Genomic DNA, 16,757 nt, shown 5'->3' on the forward strand with positions numbered 1-16,757 from the left:
GAGGAGCACCCCCCATTACTGCTGTATTCTGGTGCTCGGCACTGGCACACAGAGAGGAGCACCCCCCATTACTGCTGTATTCTGGTGCTCTGCACTGGCACATAGAGAGGAGCGCCCCCCCATTACTGCTGTATCCTGGTGCTCTGCACTGGCACATAGAGAGGAGCACCCCCCATTACTGCTGTATTCTGGTGCTCTGCACTGGCACATAGAGAGGAGCACCCCCCATTACTGCTGTATTCTGGTGCTCTGCACTGGCACATAGAGAGGAGCACCCCCCATTACTGCTGTATTCTGGTGCTCGGCACTGGCACATAGAGAGGAGCACCTCCCATTACTGCTGTATTCTGGTGCTCTGCACTGGCACATAGAGAGGAGCACCCCCCATTACTGCTGTATTCTGGTGCTCTGCACTGGCACATAGAGAGGAGCACCCCCATTACTGCTGTATTCTGGTGCTCTGCACTGGCATATAGAGAGGAGCACCCCCATTACTGCTGTATTCTGGTGCTCAGCACTGGCACATAGAGAGGAGCACCCCCCATTACTGCTGTATTCTAGTGCTCAGCACTGGCACATAGAGAGGAGCACCACCATTACTGCTGTATTCTGGTGCTCAGCACTGGCACATAGAGAGGAGCACCCCCCCATTACTGCTGTATTCTGGTGCTCTGCACTGGCACATAGAGAGGAGCATCCCCCATTACTGCTGTATTCTGGTGCTCTGCACTGGCACATAGAGAGGAGCACCCCCCATTACTGCTGTATCCTGGTGCTCTGCACTGGCACATAGAGAGGAGCAGCACCCATTACTGCTGTATTCTGGTGCTCTGCACTGGCACATAGAGAGGAGCACCCCCCATTACTGCTGTATTCTGGTGCTCGGCACTGGCATATAGAGAGGAGCACCACCATTACTGCTGTATTCTGGTGCTCTGCACTGGCACATAGAGAGGAGCACCCCCCATTACTGCTGTATTCTGGTGCTCTGCACTGGCACATAGAGAGGAGCACCACCATTACTGCTGTATTCTGGTGCTCTGCACTGGCACATAGAGAGGAGCACCCCCCATTACTGCTGTATTCTGGTGCTCTGCACTGGCACATAGAGAGGAGCACCCCCCCATTACTGCTGTATTCTAGTGCTCAGCACTGGCACACAGAGAGGAGCACCCCCCATTACTGCTGTATTCTGGTGCTCTGCACTGGCACATAGAGAGGAGCAGCACCCATTACTACTGTATTCTGGTGCTCTGCACTGGCACATAGAGAGGAGCACCACCATTACTGCTGTATCCTGGTGCTCTGCACTGGCACATAGAGAGGAGCACCACCATTACTGCTGTATCCTGGTGCTCTGCACTGGCACATAGAGAGGAGCACCCCCCATTACTGCTGTATTCTGGTGCTCTGCACTGGCACATAGAGAGGAGCACCACCATTACTGCTGTATCCTGGTGCTCTGCACTGGCACATAGAGAGGAGCACCACCATTACTGCTGTATCCTGGTGCTCTGCACTGGCACATAGAGAGGAGCACCACCATTACTGCTGTATCCTGGTGCTCTGCACTGGCACATAGAGAGGAGCACCCCCCATTACTGCTGTATTCTGGTGCTCTGCACTGGCACATAGAGAGGAGCACCCCCCATTACTGCTGTATTCTGGTGCTCTGCACTGGCACATAGAGAGGAGCACCCCCCATTACTGCTGTATCCTGGTGCTCAGCACTGGCACATAGAGAGGAGCACCCCCCATTACTGCTGTATTCTGGTGCTCTGCACTGGCACATAGAGAGGAGCACCCCCCCATTACTGCTGTATTCTGGTGCTCTGCACTGGCACATAGAGAGGAGCACCCCCCCATTACTGCTGTATTCTGGTGCTCTGCACTGGCACATAGAGAGGAGCACCCCCCATTACTGCTGTATTCTGGTGCTCTGCACTGGCACATAGAGAGGAGCACCACCATTACTGCTGTATCCTGGTGCTCTGCACTGGCACATAGAGAGGAGCACCACCATTACTGCTGTATCCTGGTGCTCTGCACTGGCACATAGAGAGGAGCACCACCATTACTGCTGTATCCTGGTGCTCTGCACTGGCACATAGAGAGGAGCACCCCCATTACTGCTGTATCCTGGTGCTCTGCACTGGCACATAGAGAGGAGCACCCCCCATTACTGCTGTATTCTGGTGCTCTGCACTGGCACATAGAGAGGAGCACCCCCCATTACTGCTGTATTCTGGTGCTCTGCACTGGCACATAGAGAGGAGCACCCCCCATTACTGCTGTATCCTGGTGCTCGGCACTGGCACACAGAGAGGAGCAGCACCCATTACTGCTGTATCCTGGTGCTCTGCACTGGCACATAGAGAGGAGCACCCCCCATTACTGCTGTATCCTGGTGCTCTGCACTGGCACATAGAGAGGAGCACCACCATTACTGCTGTATCCTGGTGCTCTGCACTGGCACATAGAGAGGAGCACCCCCCATTACTGCTGTATTCTGGTGCTCTGCACTGGCACATAGAGAGGAGCACCCCCCATTACTGCTGTATTCTGGTGCTCTGCACTGGCACATAGAGAGGAGCACCCCCCATTACTGCTGTATCCTGGTGCTCGGCACTGGCACACAGAGAGGAGCAGCACCCATTACTGCTGTATTCTGGTGCTCTGCACTGGCACATAGAGAGGAGCACCCCCCATTACTGCTGTATTCTGGTGCTCTGCACTGGCACATAGAGAGGAGCACCCCCCCATTACTGCTGTATCCTGGTGCTCGGCACTGGCACATAGAGAGGAGCACCCCCCATTACTGCTGTATCCTGGTGCTCTGCACTGGCACATAGAGAGGAGCACCCCCTATTACTGCTGTATCCTGGTGCTCGGCACTGGCACATAGAGAGGAGCACCCCCCATTACTGCTGTATTCTGGTGCTCTGCACTGGCACATAGAGAGGAGCAGCACCCATTACTACTGTATTCTGGTGCTCGGCACTGGCACATAGAGAGGAGCAGCACCCATTACTGCTGTATTCTGGTGCTCGGCACTGGCACATAGAGAGGAGCACCCCCCATTACTGCTGTATTCTAGTGCTCTGCACTGGCACATAGAGAGGAGCACCCCCTATTACTGCTGTATCCTGGTGCTCTGCACTGGCACATAGAGAGGAGCACCCCCTATTACTGCTGTATTCTGGTGCTCAGCACTGGCACATAGAGAGGAGCGCCCCCATTACCATTGAATACTGGTGTTTCCCGGCAATAGTCCCTGGAGACATAGCCGATGCTTATGGTGCGGTCACGGGTCACTGACCAGCGTCCTATAACTCAGGGGTGGGTCTGTGTTTCCTCACTCACCACACAATACACAGTAGTAAGTATACGGCTCCCCTGTCTGTGACTAATATAGGCGGCAAGTTATGATGGGTGGATGTGATTTACCACACCGATAATACACAGCGGATCCACACACAGTCGTCACTAGGGGGGAAGCAATTCCCAGCTTCAGCTGCACACTGGTCTCCGCCACTGGGTGCTGCACGGTAAGATGTAAGAGGCTACAGCAGGAGACCGTTCCAGCAGCACAGACCGCCATTGCTCGTCACTGACCACCCCAAGTCTCTGTACAGTTCCCCCAAACCCCCACACACTCCTCACCTTCACCAAGAAGAAGGAGACGCCGTACGTCTTCAGAGATCTCGCCAACTTCACGTACCGAGCCTTGGCTTCTATTTCACTCATATTGCCGCACTGCTTGTGGGACTGCCGAGAGGGACAATGTGTTATATTACACACTATACACAGCCCAACAATTCACACTGTACACAAACCGACATTACAAACAGCTTAACACTACACACTATATATAGTATGACACAAAATACACATTTCTCTGCATCATTCTATATTACACTATACACACACACTACACACATTCCTCTGCCTCATCCTATATTACACTATATACACACACACACTACACACATTCCTCTGCCTCATCCTATATTACACTATACACACACACTACACATATTCCTCTGCCTCATCCTATATTACACTATACACACACACTACACATATTCCTCTGCCTCATCCTATATTACACTATACACACACTACACACATTCCTCTGCCTCATCCTATATTACACTATACACACACACTACACACATTCCTCTGCCTCATCCTATATTACACTATACACACATTCCTCTGCCTCATCCTATATTACACTATACACACTACACACATTCCTCTGCCTCATCCTATATTACACTATACACACACTACACACATTCCTCTGCCTCATCCTATATTACACTATATACACACTACACACATTCCTCTGCCTCATCCTATATTACACTACACACATTCCTCTGCCTCATCCTATATTACACTATATACACACTACACACATTCCTCTGCCTCTTCCTATATTACACTATATACACACTACACACATTCCTCTGCCTCATCCTATATTACACTATACACACACTACACACATTCCTCTGCCTAATCCTATATTACACTATACACACACTACACACATTCATCTGCCTCATCCTATATTACACTATACACACACTACACACATTCCTCTGCCTCATCCTATATTACACTATACACACATTCCTCTGCCTCATCCTATATTACACTATATACACATTCCTCTGCCTCATCCTATATTACACTATACACACACTACACACATTCCTATGCCTCATCCTATATTACACTATACACACTACACACATTCCTCTGCCTCATCCTATATTACACTACATACACACACTATACACATTCCTCTGCCTCATCCTATATTACACTATATACACACTACACACATTCCTCTGCCTCATCCTATATTACACTATACACACACTACACACATTCCTCTGCTTAATCCTATATTACACTATATACACTACACACATTCCTCTGCCTCATCCTATATTACACTATACACACACACTACACACATTCCTCTGCCTCATCCTATATTACACTATACACACACTATACACATTCCTCTGCCTCATCCTATATTACACTATACACACACTACACACATTCCTCTGCCTCATCCTATATTACACTATATACACACTACACACATTCCTCTGCCTCATCCTATATTACACTATACACACACTACACACATTCCTCTGCTTAATCCTATATTACACTATATACACTACACACATTCCTCTGCCTCATCCTATATTACACTATATACACACTACACACATTCCTCTGCCTCATCCTATATTACACTATACACACACACTACACACATTCCTCTGCCTCATCCTATATTACACTATACACACACATTCCTCTGCCCCATCCTATATTACACTATACGCACACTACACACATCCCTCTGCCTCATCCTATATTACACTATACACACACTACACACATTCCTCTGCCTCATCCTATATTACACTATACACACACATTCCTCAGCCCCATCCTATATTACACTATACGCACACTACACACATCCCTTTGCCTCATCCTATATTACACTATACACACACACTACACACATTCCTCTGCCTCATCCTATATTACACTATACACACACTACACACATTCCTCTGCCTCATCCTATATTACACTATACACACTACACACATTCCTCTGCCTCATCCTATATTACACTACATACACACACTACACACATTCCTCTGCCTCATCCCATATTACACTATATACACACTACACACATTCCTCTGCCTCATCCTATATTACACTATATACACACACTACACACAATCCTCTGCCTCCTCCTATATTACACTATACACACTACACACATTCCTCTGTCTCCTCCTATATTACACTATACACACACTACACACATTCCTCTGCCTCATCCTATATTACACTATACACACACTACACACATTCCTGTGCCTCATCCTATATTACACTATACACACTACACACATTCCTCTGCCTAATCCTATATTACACTATATACACACACTACACACATTCCTCTGCCTCATCCCATATTACACTATACACACACTACACACATTCCTCTGCCTCATCCTATATTACACTATATACACATTCCTCTGCCTCATCCTATATTACACTATACACACACTACACACATTCCTCTGCCTCATCCTATATTACACTATACACACTACACACATTCCTCTGCCTCATCCTATATTACACTACATACACACACTACACACATTCCTCTGCCTCATCCCATATTACACTATATACACACACTACACACATTCCTCTGCCTCATCCTATATTACACTATATACACACACTACACACAATCCTCTGCCTCCTCCTATATTACACTATACACACTACACACATTCCTCTGTCTCCTCCTATATTACACTATACACACACTACACACATTCCTCTGCCTCATCCTATATTACACTATACACACACTACACACATTCCTCTGCCTCCTCCTATATTACACTATACACACTACACACATTCCTCTGCCTAATCCTATATTACACTATACACATTCCTCTGCCTCATCCTATATTACACTAAACACACACTACACACATTCCTCTGCTTATCCTATATTACACTATATACACACTACACACATTCCTCTGCCTCATCCTATATTACACTATGCACACACTACACACATTCCTCTGCCTCATCCTATATTACACTATGCACACACTACACACATTCCTCTGCCTCATCCTATATTACACTATACACACACTACACACATTCCTCTGCCTCATCCTATATTACACTATACACACACTACACACATTCCTCTGCCTCATCCTATATTACACTATACACACACTACACACATTCCTCTGCCTCATCCTATATTACACTATACACACACTACACACATTCCTCTGCCTCATCCTATATTACACTATATACACACACTACACACATTACTCTGCCTCATCCTATATTACACTATACACACATTCCTCTGCCTCATCCTATATTACACTATACACACACTACACACATTCCTCTGCCTCATCCTATATTACACTATACACACACTACACACATTCCTCTGCCTCATCCTATATTACACTATACACACACACTACACACATTCCTCTGCCTCATCCTATATTACACTATATACACACTACACACATTCCTCTGCCTCATCATATATTACACTATATACACACTACACACATTCCTCTGCATCATCCTATATTACACTATACACACTACACACATTCCTCTGCCTCATCCTATATTACACTATACGCACATTCCTCTGCCTCATCCTATATTACACTATATACACACACTACACACATTCCTCTGCCTCATCCCATATTACACTATATACACACTACACACATTCCTCTGCCTCATCCTATATTACACTATATACACACACACACATTCCTTTGCCTCATCCTATATTACACTATATATACACACACTACACACATTCCTCTACCTCATCCTATATTACACTATATAGGATGAGGCAGAGGAATGTGTGTAGTGTGTATAGTGTAATATAGGATGAGGCAGAGGAATGTGAGGAATGTGTGTAGTGTGTATAGTGTAATATAGGATTAGGCAGAGGAATGTGTGTAGTGTGTGTATAGTGTAATATAGGATGAGGCAGAGGAAAGTGTGTAGTGTGTGTGTATAGTGTAATATAGGATTAGGCAGAGGAATGTGTGTAGTGTGTGTATAGTGTAATATAGGATGAGGCAGAGGAATGTGTGTAGTGTGTGTGTATAGTGTAATATAGGATGAGGCAGAGGAATGTGTGTAGTGTGTTTATAGTGTAATATAGGATGAGGCAGAGGAATGTGTGTAGTGTGTGTATAGTGTAATATAGGAGGAGGCAGAGGAATGTGTGTAGTGTAATATAGGATGAGGCAGAGGAATGTGTGTAGTGTGTATATAGTGTAATATAGGATGAGGCAGAGGAATGTGTGTATTACACTATACACACACTACACACATTCCTCTGCCTCATCCTATATTACAGTATATACACACTACACACATTCCTCTGCCTCATCCTATATTACACTATATACGCACTACACACATTCCTCTGCCTCATCCTATATTACACTATACACACACACACTACACACATTCCTCTGCCTCATCCTATATTAAACTATACACATTCCTCTGCCTCATCCTATATTACACTATACACACACACTACACACATTCCTCTGCCTCATCCTATATTACACTATACACAAACTACACACATTCCTCTGCCTCATCCTATATTACACTATACACACACTACACACATTCCTCTGCCTCATCCTATATTACACTATACACACACTACACACATTCCTCTGCCTCATCCTATATTACACTATATACACACACTACACACATTCCTCTGCCTAATCCTATATTACACTATATACACACTACACACATTCCTCTGCCTCATCCTATATTACACTATACACACTACACACATTCCTCTGCCTCATCCTATATTACACTATACACACACTACACACATTCCTCTGTCTCATCCTATATTACACTATATACACACACTACACACATTCCTCTGCCTCATCCTATATTACACTATACACACACTACACACATTCCTCTGCCTCATCCTATATTACACTATACACACTACATACATTCCTCTGCCTCATCCTATATTACACTATACACACATTCCTCTGCCTCATCCTATATTACACTATACACACATTCCTCTGCCTCATCCTATATTACACTATACACACTACATACATTCCTCTGCCTCATCCTATATTACACTATACACACATTCCTCTGCCTCATCCTATATTACACTATACACATTCCTCTGCCTCATCCTATATTACACTATACACACACTACACACATTTCTCTGCCTCATCCTATATTACACTATACACACTACACACATTCCTCTGCCTCATCCTATATTACACTATACGCACACTACACACATTCCTCTACCTCATCCTATATTACACTATACACACACTACACACATTCCTCTGCCTCATCCTATATTACACTATACACACTACACACATTCCTCTGCCTCATCCTATATTACACTATACGCACACAACACACATTCCTCTGCCTCATCCTATATTACACTATATACACACACTACACACATTCCTCTGCCTCATCCCATATTACACTATATACACACACTACACACATTCCTCTGCCTCATCCTATATTACACTATACACACACACTACACACATTCCTCTGCCTCATCCTATATTACACTATACACACACACTACACACATTCCTCTGCCTAATCCTATATTACACTATATACACACACTACACACATTCCTCTGTCTCATCCTATATTACACTATACACACATTCCTCTGCCTCATCCTATATTACACTATACACACATTCCTCTGTCTCATCCTATATTACACTATACACACACTACACACATTCCTCTGCCTCATCCTATATTACACTATACACACACTACACACATTCCTCTGCCTCATCCTATATTACACTATACACACACTACACACATTCCTCTGCCTCATCCTATATTACACTATATACACACTACACACATTCCTCTGCTTCATCCTATATTACACTATACACACACTACACACATTCCTCTGCTTAATCCTATATTACACTATATACACTACACACATTCCTCTGCCTCATCCTATATTACACTATATACACACTACACACATTCCTCTGCCTCATCCTATATTACACTATACACACACACACACTACACACATTCCTCTGCCTCATCCTATATTACACTATACACACACATTCCTCTGCCCCATCCTATATTACACTATACGCACACTACACACATCCCTCTGCCTCATCCTATATTACACTATACACACACTACACACATTCCTCTGCCTCATCCTATATTACACTATACACACATTTATCTGCCTCATCCTATATTACACTATACACACACACTACACACATTCCTCTGTCTCATCCTATATTACACTATATACACACACACACTACACACATTCCTCTGCCTTATCCTATATTACACTATATACACACTACACACATTCCTCTGACTCATCCTATATTACACTATACACACATTCCTCTGCCTCATCCTATATTACACTATATACACACACTACACACATTCCTCTGCCTCATCCTATATTACACTATATACACACTACACACATTCCTCTGCCTCATCCTATATTACACTATACACACACACTACACACATTCCTCTGCCTCATCCTATATTACACTATACACACACTACACACATTCCTCTGCCTCATCCTATATTACACTATACACACACTACACACATTCCTCTGCCTCATCCTATATTACACTATACACACACTACACACATTCCTCTGCCTCATCCTATATTACACTATATACACACTACACACATTCCTCTGCCTCATCCTATATTACACTATACACACATTCCTCTGCCTCATCCTATATTACACTATACACACACTACACACATTCCTCTGCCTCATCCTATATTACACTATATACACACTACACACATTCCTCTGCCTCATCCTATATTACACTATACACACATTCCTCTGCCTCATCCTATATTACACTATATACACACACTACACACATTCCTCTGCCTCATCCTATATTACACTATACACACATTCCTCTGCCTCATCCTATATTACACTATACACACATTCCTCTGTCTCATCCTATATTACACTATACACACACTACACACATTCCTCTGCCTCATCCTATATTACACTATACACACACTACACACATTCCTCTGCCTCATCCTATATTACACTATACACACACTACACACATTCCTCTGCCTCATCCTATATTACACTATATACACACTACACACATTCCTCTGCTTCATCCTATATTACACTATACACACACTACACACATTCCTCTGCTTAATCCTATATTACACTATATACACTACACACATTCCTCTGCCTCATCCTATATTACACTATATACACACTACACACATTCCTCTGCCTCATCCTATATTACACTATACACACACACACACTACACACATTCCTCTGCCTCATCCTATATTACACTATACACACACTACACACATTCCTCTGCCTCATCCTATATCACACTATACACACACTACACACATTCCTCTGCCTCATCCTATATTACACTATACACACACACACTACACACATTCCGCTGCCTCATCCTATATTACACTATGGCCCTCATTCTGAGTTGTTCGCTCGCAAGCTGCTTTTAGCAGCATTGCACACGCTAAGCCGCCGCCTACTGGGAGTGAATCTTAGCATCTTAAAATTGCGAACGAAAGATTCGCAATATTGCGATAAGACATCTCTGTGCAGTTTCTGAGTAGCTCCAGACTTACTCTGCCAGTGCGATCAGTTCAGTGCTTGTCGTTCCTGGTTTGACGTCACAAACACACCCAGCGTTCGCCCAGACACTCCTCCGTTTCTCCAGCCACTCCCGCGTTTTTCCCAGAAACGGTAGCGTTTTTTCCCACACGCCCCTAAAACGGCCTGTTTCCGCCCAGGAACACCCACTTCCTGTCAATCACATTACGATCACCAGAACGATGAAAAGACCGTGAGTAATATTCCTAACTGCTTAGCAAATTTACTTGGCGCAGTCGCAGTGCGAACATTGCGCATGCGCATTAAGTGGAAAATCGCTGCGATGCGAGGAAAATTACCGAGCGAACAACTCGGAATGACCACCAATACACACTACACACATTCCTCTGCCTCATGAACGGTACACCTGGGGGGGCGGACTCACCAGAAAGATCTTCCGTTCTCCTTTCTGCTTGATGTATTCCTTAGGCAGGAAATCCTTTAACCTGCAGGAACATGGCATCAGGATAGCATAATCAGTATACAGACATGTCAATCACTCATCTCTTCTCAGTCCTCCAATCTCAGCCACCTCTAATACTTTCCACACTCTCCTTTGCACACACCCCCCCCCCCCTCCTCTTCTCCCACCCTCCCTCACTGCACTGACTTTGCCTCCTTTTTCTCAAAAGTTGAGGCAATCCACCACGAAACCTCCTCCCATCTCCCCTTGGCAGCACCCCCTCCCCCACCACATAACATCCCTCCTTATGCTCCTTGCCGCCAACCACAGACAAAGAAGTCCACTCCCTCATCCTATCCACTCCCACTCTACCTGCCCCCTGGAACCCCTCCCACCTCCTCCGCTCCCTCTCCCCCACTGCCTGCTCCCACCTCGCTCACATCTTCAACCTCTCACTCTCTACCGGCCTCTTTCCCTCACCATTCAAACATGTTCTGATCTCACCTATTCTCAAAAAACCCAACCATGACCCTCCCTCACCCACTAGCTACCGTCCCATCTCTCTTCTCCCATATGCCTCCAAACTACTTCAGCGGCTGGGATTCAGCAGTCTCACCAGCTACCTCTCGGACCACTCCATCCTTGATCCTCTTCAATCTGTCTTTCACCAACTACACTGAGACTGCCCTGGTGAAAGTCACCAATGACCTGCTTTTCGACAGATCCAGGGGTCACTTCTCTCTGCTTATCCTCCTGGACCTCTCTCCTGCCTTCCAAACTGTGGATCATCCTCTCCTCCTCCGCACCCTCTCTAGCACTGCCCTTGCCTGGGTCACCTCTTACCTTGCTAACGGCTAATTCATGGTGTCTGCCTCTGGCTCCACCTCACACCCTTCTACCCTCCCTGTTGGTGTCCCCCAGGGTTCTGTCCTTGGATCCCTGCTCCTCTCCTTGTACACCTCTTGCCTGGGTGCGCTCATAAGCTCCTTCGGCCTCCAATACCTCCTCTCCTGCCTCTCTCCCTCTGTACTGTCTCGGGTATCCATCTCCTCCTGGATGTCTGAGCGCTCCCTGAAGCTCAACATGGACAAAACTGAACTCCTCATCTTTCTCCCATCCAGAGTCTCCACCACCCCAATATTTCTTTCGCTGTTGACAACACTATCATACTCTACAATACCCAACTCCACTGCCTGGGCGTCACTCTTGACTCCTCCCTCTCCAATTCTGTTGATTCCAGCTACGCAACATCGCTTGCATCAAGCGACTAAACTTATCATCCCCTCACTAGTCATCTCGCGGCTCGACTATTGCATCATTCTCCTCACTGGCCTCCCATTCTCCCATCTCACTTCACTCCGATCTGTTCTCAACTCCGCAGCTAGACTTATCTTCCTCTCCCGCCACTCCAGATCTGCCACTCCCCTCCGTCAAAACCTGCACTGGCTCCCATTCCCCTACAGAATCCTCTTCACACTCCGCACCCTCATATACAAGGTGCTCTCTAATTCCACTGCTCCCTACATCTCCAACCTCCTCTCCCGTCCGCCCACTACGGTCGGCCAATGACTGTTACCTCTTGTCTACCCTGGTCACTACATCCCATGCGTGAATCCAAGATTTTGCCCGCACTGCCCCCTGCACTGGAACAAGCTCACTAGACTCTCCCCGACCTTGTAAAGCTTCAAACGGGCACTGAAAACTCACCTGTTCATCAAATCCTACCCTTCCGCATAACCCAGTCTTGAGATCGCTCTACCATCCTCATGCCTTGGCCATCTTTGCCTCGCTTATTTCCTAACACCAGGCCACCTTCTGCTTGCTTGTACATCACGTCACCTATCTGTCTCCCTCTTCCTTTAGATTGTAAGCTCCTTGGAGCAGGGCCCTCTTCCCTCCTGTTCTCACAGTCCTCTTCTATCACACCTCAATTACAGCTCTCTCCTACTCAGTGACAGTCTATACATCTCCTCCTACTCAGCAACCATCTACGCATCTCCTCCTGCTCAGTGACTGTCCATACATCTCCTCCTGCTCAGTGACAGACTACACATCTCCTGCTATCCTCCTACTCAGCGACCGTCTATACATCTCCTCCTACTCAGTGACCGTCTATACATCTCCTCCTACTCAGTGACCGTCTGTCTATACATCTCCTCCTACTCAGTGACTGTCTATACATCTCCTCCTACTCAGTGACCGTCTATACATCTCCTCCTACTCAGCGACCATCTACGCATCTCCTCCTGCTCAGTGACTGTCCATACATCTCCTCCTGCTCAGCGACCGTCTATACATCTCCTGCTACTCAGTGACCGTCCATACATGTCCTCCTGCTCAGTGACCGTCCATACATCTCCTGCTACTCAGTGACCGTCTATACATCTCCTCCTACTCAGTGACCGTCTATACATCTCCTCCTGCTCAGTGACTGTCCATACATCTCCTCCTGCTCAGCGACCGTCTATACATCTCCTGCTACTCAGTGACCGTCCATACATGTCCTCCTGCTCAGTGACCGTCCATACATCTCCTGCTACTCAGTGACCGTCTATACATCTCCTCCTACTCAGTGACCGTCTATACATCTCCTCCTGCTCAGTGACCGTCTATACATCTCCTCCTGCTCAGTGACCGTCTATACATCTCCTCCTGCTCAGTGACCGTCTATACATCTCCTCCTGCTCAGTGACCGTCTATACATCTCCTCCTGCTCAGTGACCGTCTATACATCTCCTCCTGCTCAGCGACCGTCTATACATCTCCTCCTGCTCAGTAAACGTCTATACATCTCCTCCTGCTCAGTGACCGTCTATACATCTCCTCCTGCTCAGTGACCGTCTATACATCTCCTCCTGCTCAGCGACCGTCTATACATCTCCTCCTGCTCAGTAAACGTCTATACATCTCCTCCTGCTCAGTGACCGTCTATACATCTCCTCCTGCTCGGTGACCGTCTATACATCTCCTCCTGCTCAGTGACCGTCTATACATCTCCTCCTGCTCAGTGACCGTCTATACATCTCCTCCTGCTCAGTGACCGTCTAATACATCTCCTCCTGCTCAGCGACCGTCTATACATCTCCTCCTGCACAGTGACCGTCTATACATCTCCTCCTGCTCAGTAAACGTCTATACATCTCCTCCTGCTCAGTGACCGTCTATACATCTCCTCCTGCTCAGTGACCGTCTATACATCTCCTCCTGCTCAGTGACCGTCTATACATCTCCTCCTGCTCAGTGACCGTCTATACATCTCCTCCTGCTCAGTGACCGTCTATACATCTCCTCCTGCTCAGCGACCGTCTATACATCTCCTCCTACTCAGTGACCGTCTATACATCTCCTCCTGCTCAGTGACCGTCTATACATCTCCTCCTGCTCAGTGACCGTCTATACATCTCCTCCTGCTCAGTGACCGTCTATACATCTCCTCCTGCTCAGTGACCGTCTATACATCTCCTCCTACTCAGTGACCGTCTATACATCTCCTCCTGCTCAGTGACCGTCTATACATCTCCTCCTACTCAGTGACCGTCTATACATCTCCTCCTGTTCAGTGACCGTCTATACATCTCCTCCTGCTCAGTGACCGTCTATACATCTCCTCCTGCTCAGTGACCGTCTATACATCTCCTCCTGCTCAGTGACCGTCTATACATCTCCTCCTGCTCAGTGACCGTCTATACATCTCCTCCTGCTCAGCGACCGTCTATACATCTCCTCCTACTCAGTGACCGTCTATACATCTCCTCCTGCTCAGTGACCGTCTATACATCTCCTCCTGCTCAGTGACCGTCTATACATCTCCTCCTGCTCAGTGACCGTCTATACATCTCCTCCTGCTCAGTGACCGTCTATACATCTCCTCCTGCTCAGTGACCGTCTATACATCTCCTCCTACTCAGTGACCGTCTATACATCTCCACCTGCTCAGTGACCGTCTATACATCTCCTCCTACTCAGTGACCGTCTATACATCTCCTCCTGTTCAGTGACCGTCTATACATCTCCTCCTGTTCAGTGACCGTCTATACATCTCCTCCTGCTCAGTGACCGTCTATACATCTCCTCCTGCTCAGTGACCGTCTATACATCTCCTCCTGCTCAGTAAACGTCTATACATCTCCTCCTGCTCAGTGACCGTCTATACATCTCCTCCTGCTCGGTGACCGTCTATACTTCTCCTCCTGCTCGTTACTGTCTGTCTCTTCCAGTGGCTGCCCGCCCCCAGTTGTACGCTGATTACTCCTGTGCTTCCTGACATCCTGGCTGTATTGTGTCCTGAGAACTGCGCTGCTGATTGTTACCTGTGATGTAAAGTTCTGTATACCCTGTGTTGTTCTAATGTGTGTTTATGTACGGCGCTGCAAAACACTTGTGGCGCCTTATAAATAAACTGTAATAATAATAATAATATACCAGTATTCTGACACTGTACCAGGAGGGGTGGGTGCTATACTATAGGCATAATCTGTATATACATATGCAGATCATTTACATCACGCGGGACTGATACCACTGTAACAGCAATATGGCCACCGGAGAGCGGCAGGACTCGCCACGTTACATGTATGCCAGTACCAGTTACTCCCCCTCCATCCCCGGGGATACATGTATGGCAGTACCAGTTACTCCTCCTCCCCGGGGTTACATGTATGGCAGTACCAGTTACTCCCCCTCCATCCCCGGGGATACATGTATGGCAGTACCAGTCACTCCCCCTCCACGGGGTTACATGTATGCCAGTACCAGTTACTCCCCCTCCATCCCCAGGGTTACATGTATGGCAGTACCAGTTACTCCTCCTCCCCGGGGTTACATGTATGGCAGTACCAGTTACTCCCCCTCCATCCCCGGGGATACATGTATGGCAGTACCAGTCACTCCCCCTCCACG

General features: G+C 46.6%; 1 protein-coding gene across 1 annotated transcript in view; it reads right to left on the bottom strand.

Moving 5' to 3' along the window:
- The window catches only part of TLN1 (talin 1), a 367,391-nt gene that overhangs the window by 222,203 nt on the left and 128,431 nt on the right, over window positions 1–16,757 (bottom strand). Inside the window, exons 8-9 of the mRNA XM_063957473.1 lie at window positions 11,841–11,901; window positions 3,664–3,768 (exon numbers count right to left, since the gene is read on the bottom strand). Of these exons, the coding sequence (XP_063813543.1) occupies window positions 3,664–3,768; window positions 11,841–11,901 (166 nt within the window). The remainder of the gene's footprint in view (window positions 1–3,663; window positions 3,769–11,840; window positions 11,902–16,757) is intronic.

The sequence above is a fragment of the Pseudophryne corroboree genome, chromosome 1 (genome assembly GCF_028390025.1).
Source record: "Pseudophryne corroboree isolate aPseCor3 chromosome 1, aPseCor3.hap2, whole genome shotgun sequence".
NCBI lineage: Eukaryota > Metazoa > Chordata > Amphibia > Anura > Myobatrachidae > Pseudophryne > Pseudophryne corroboree.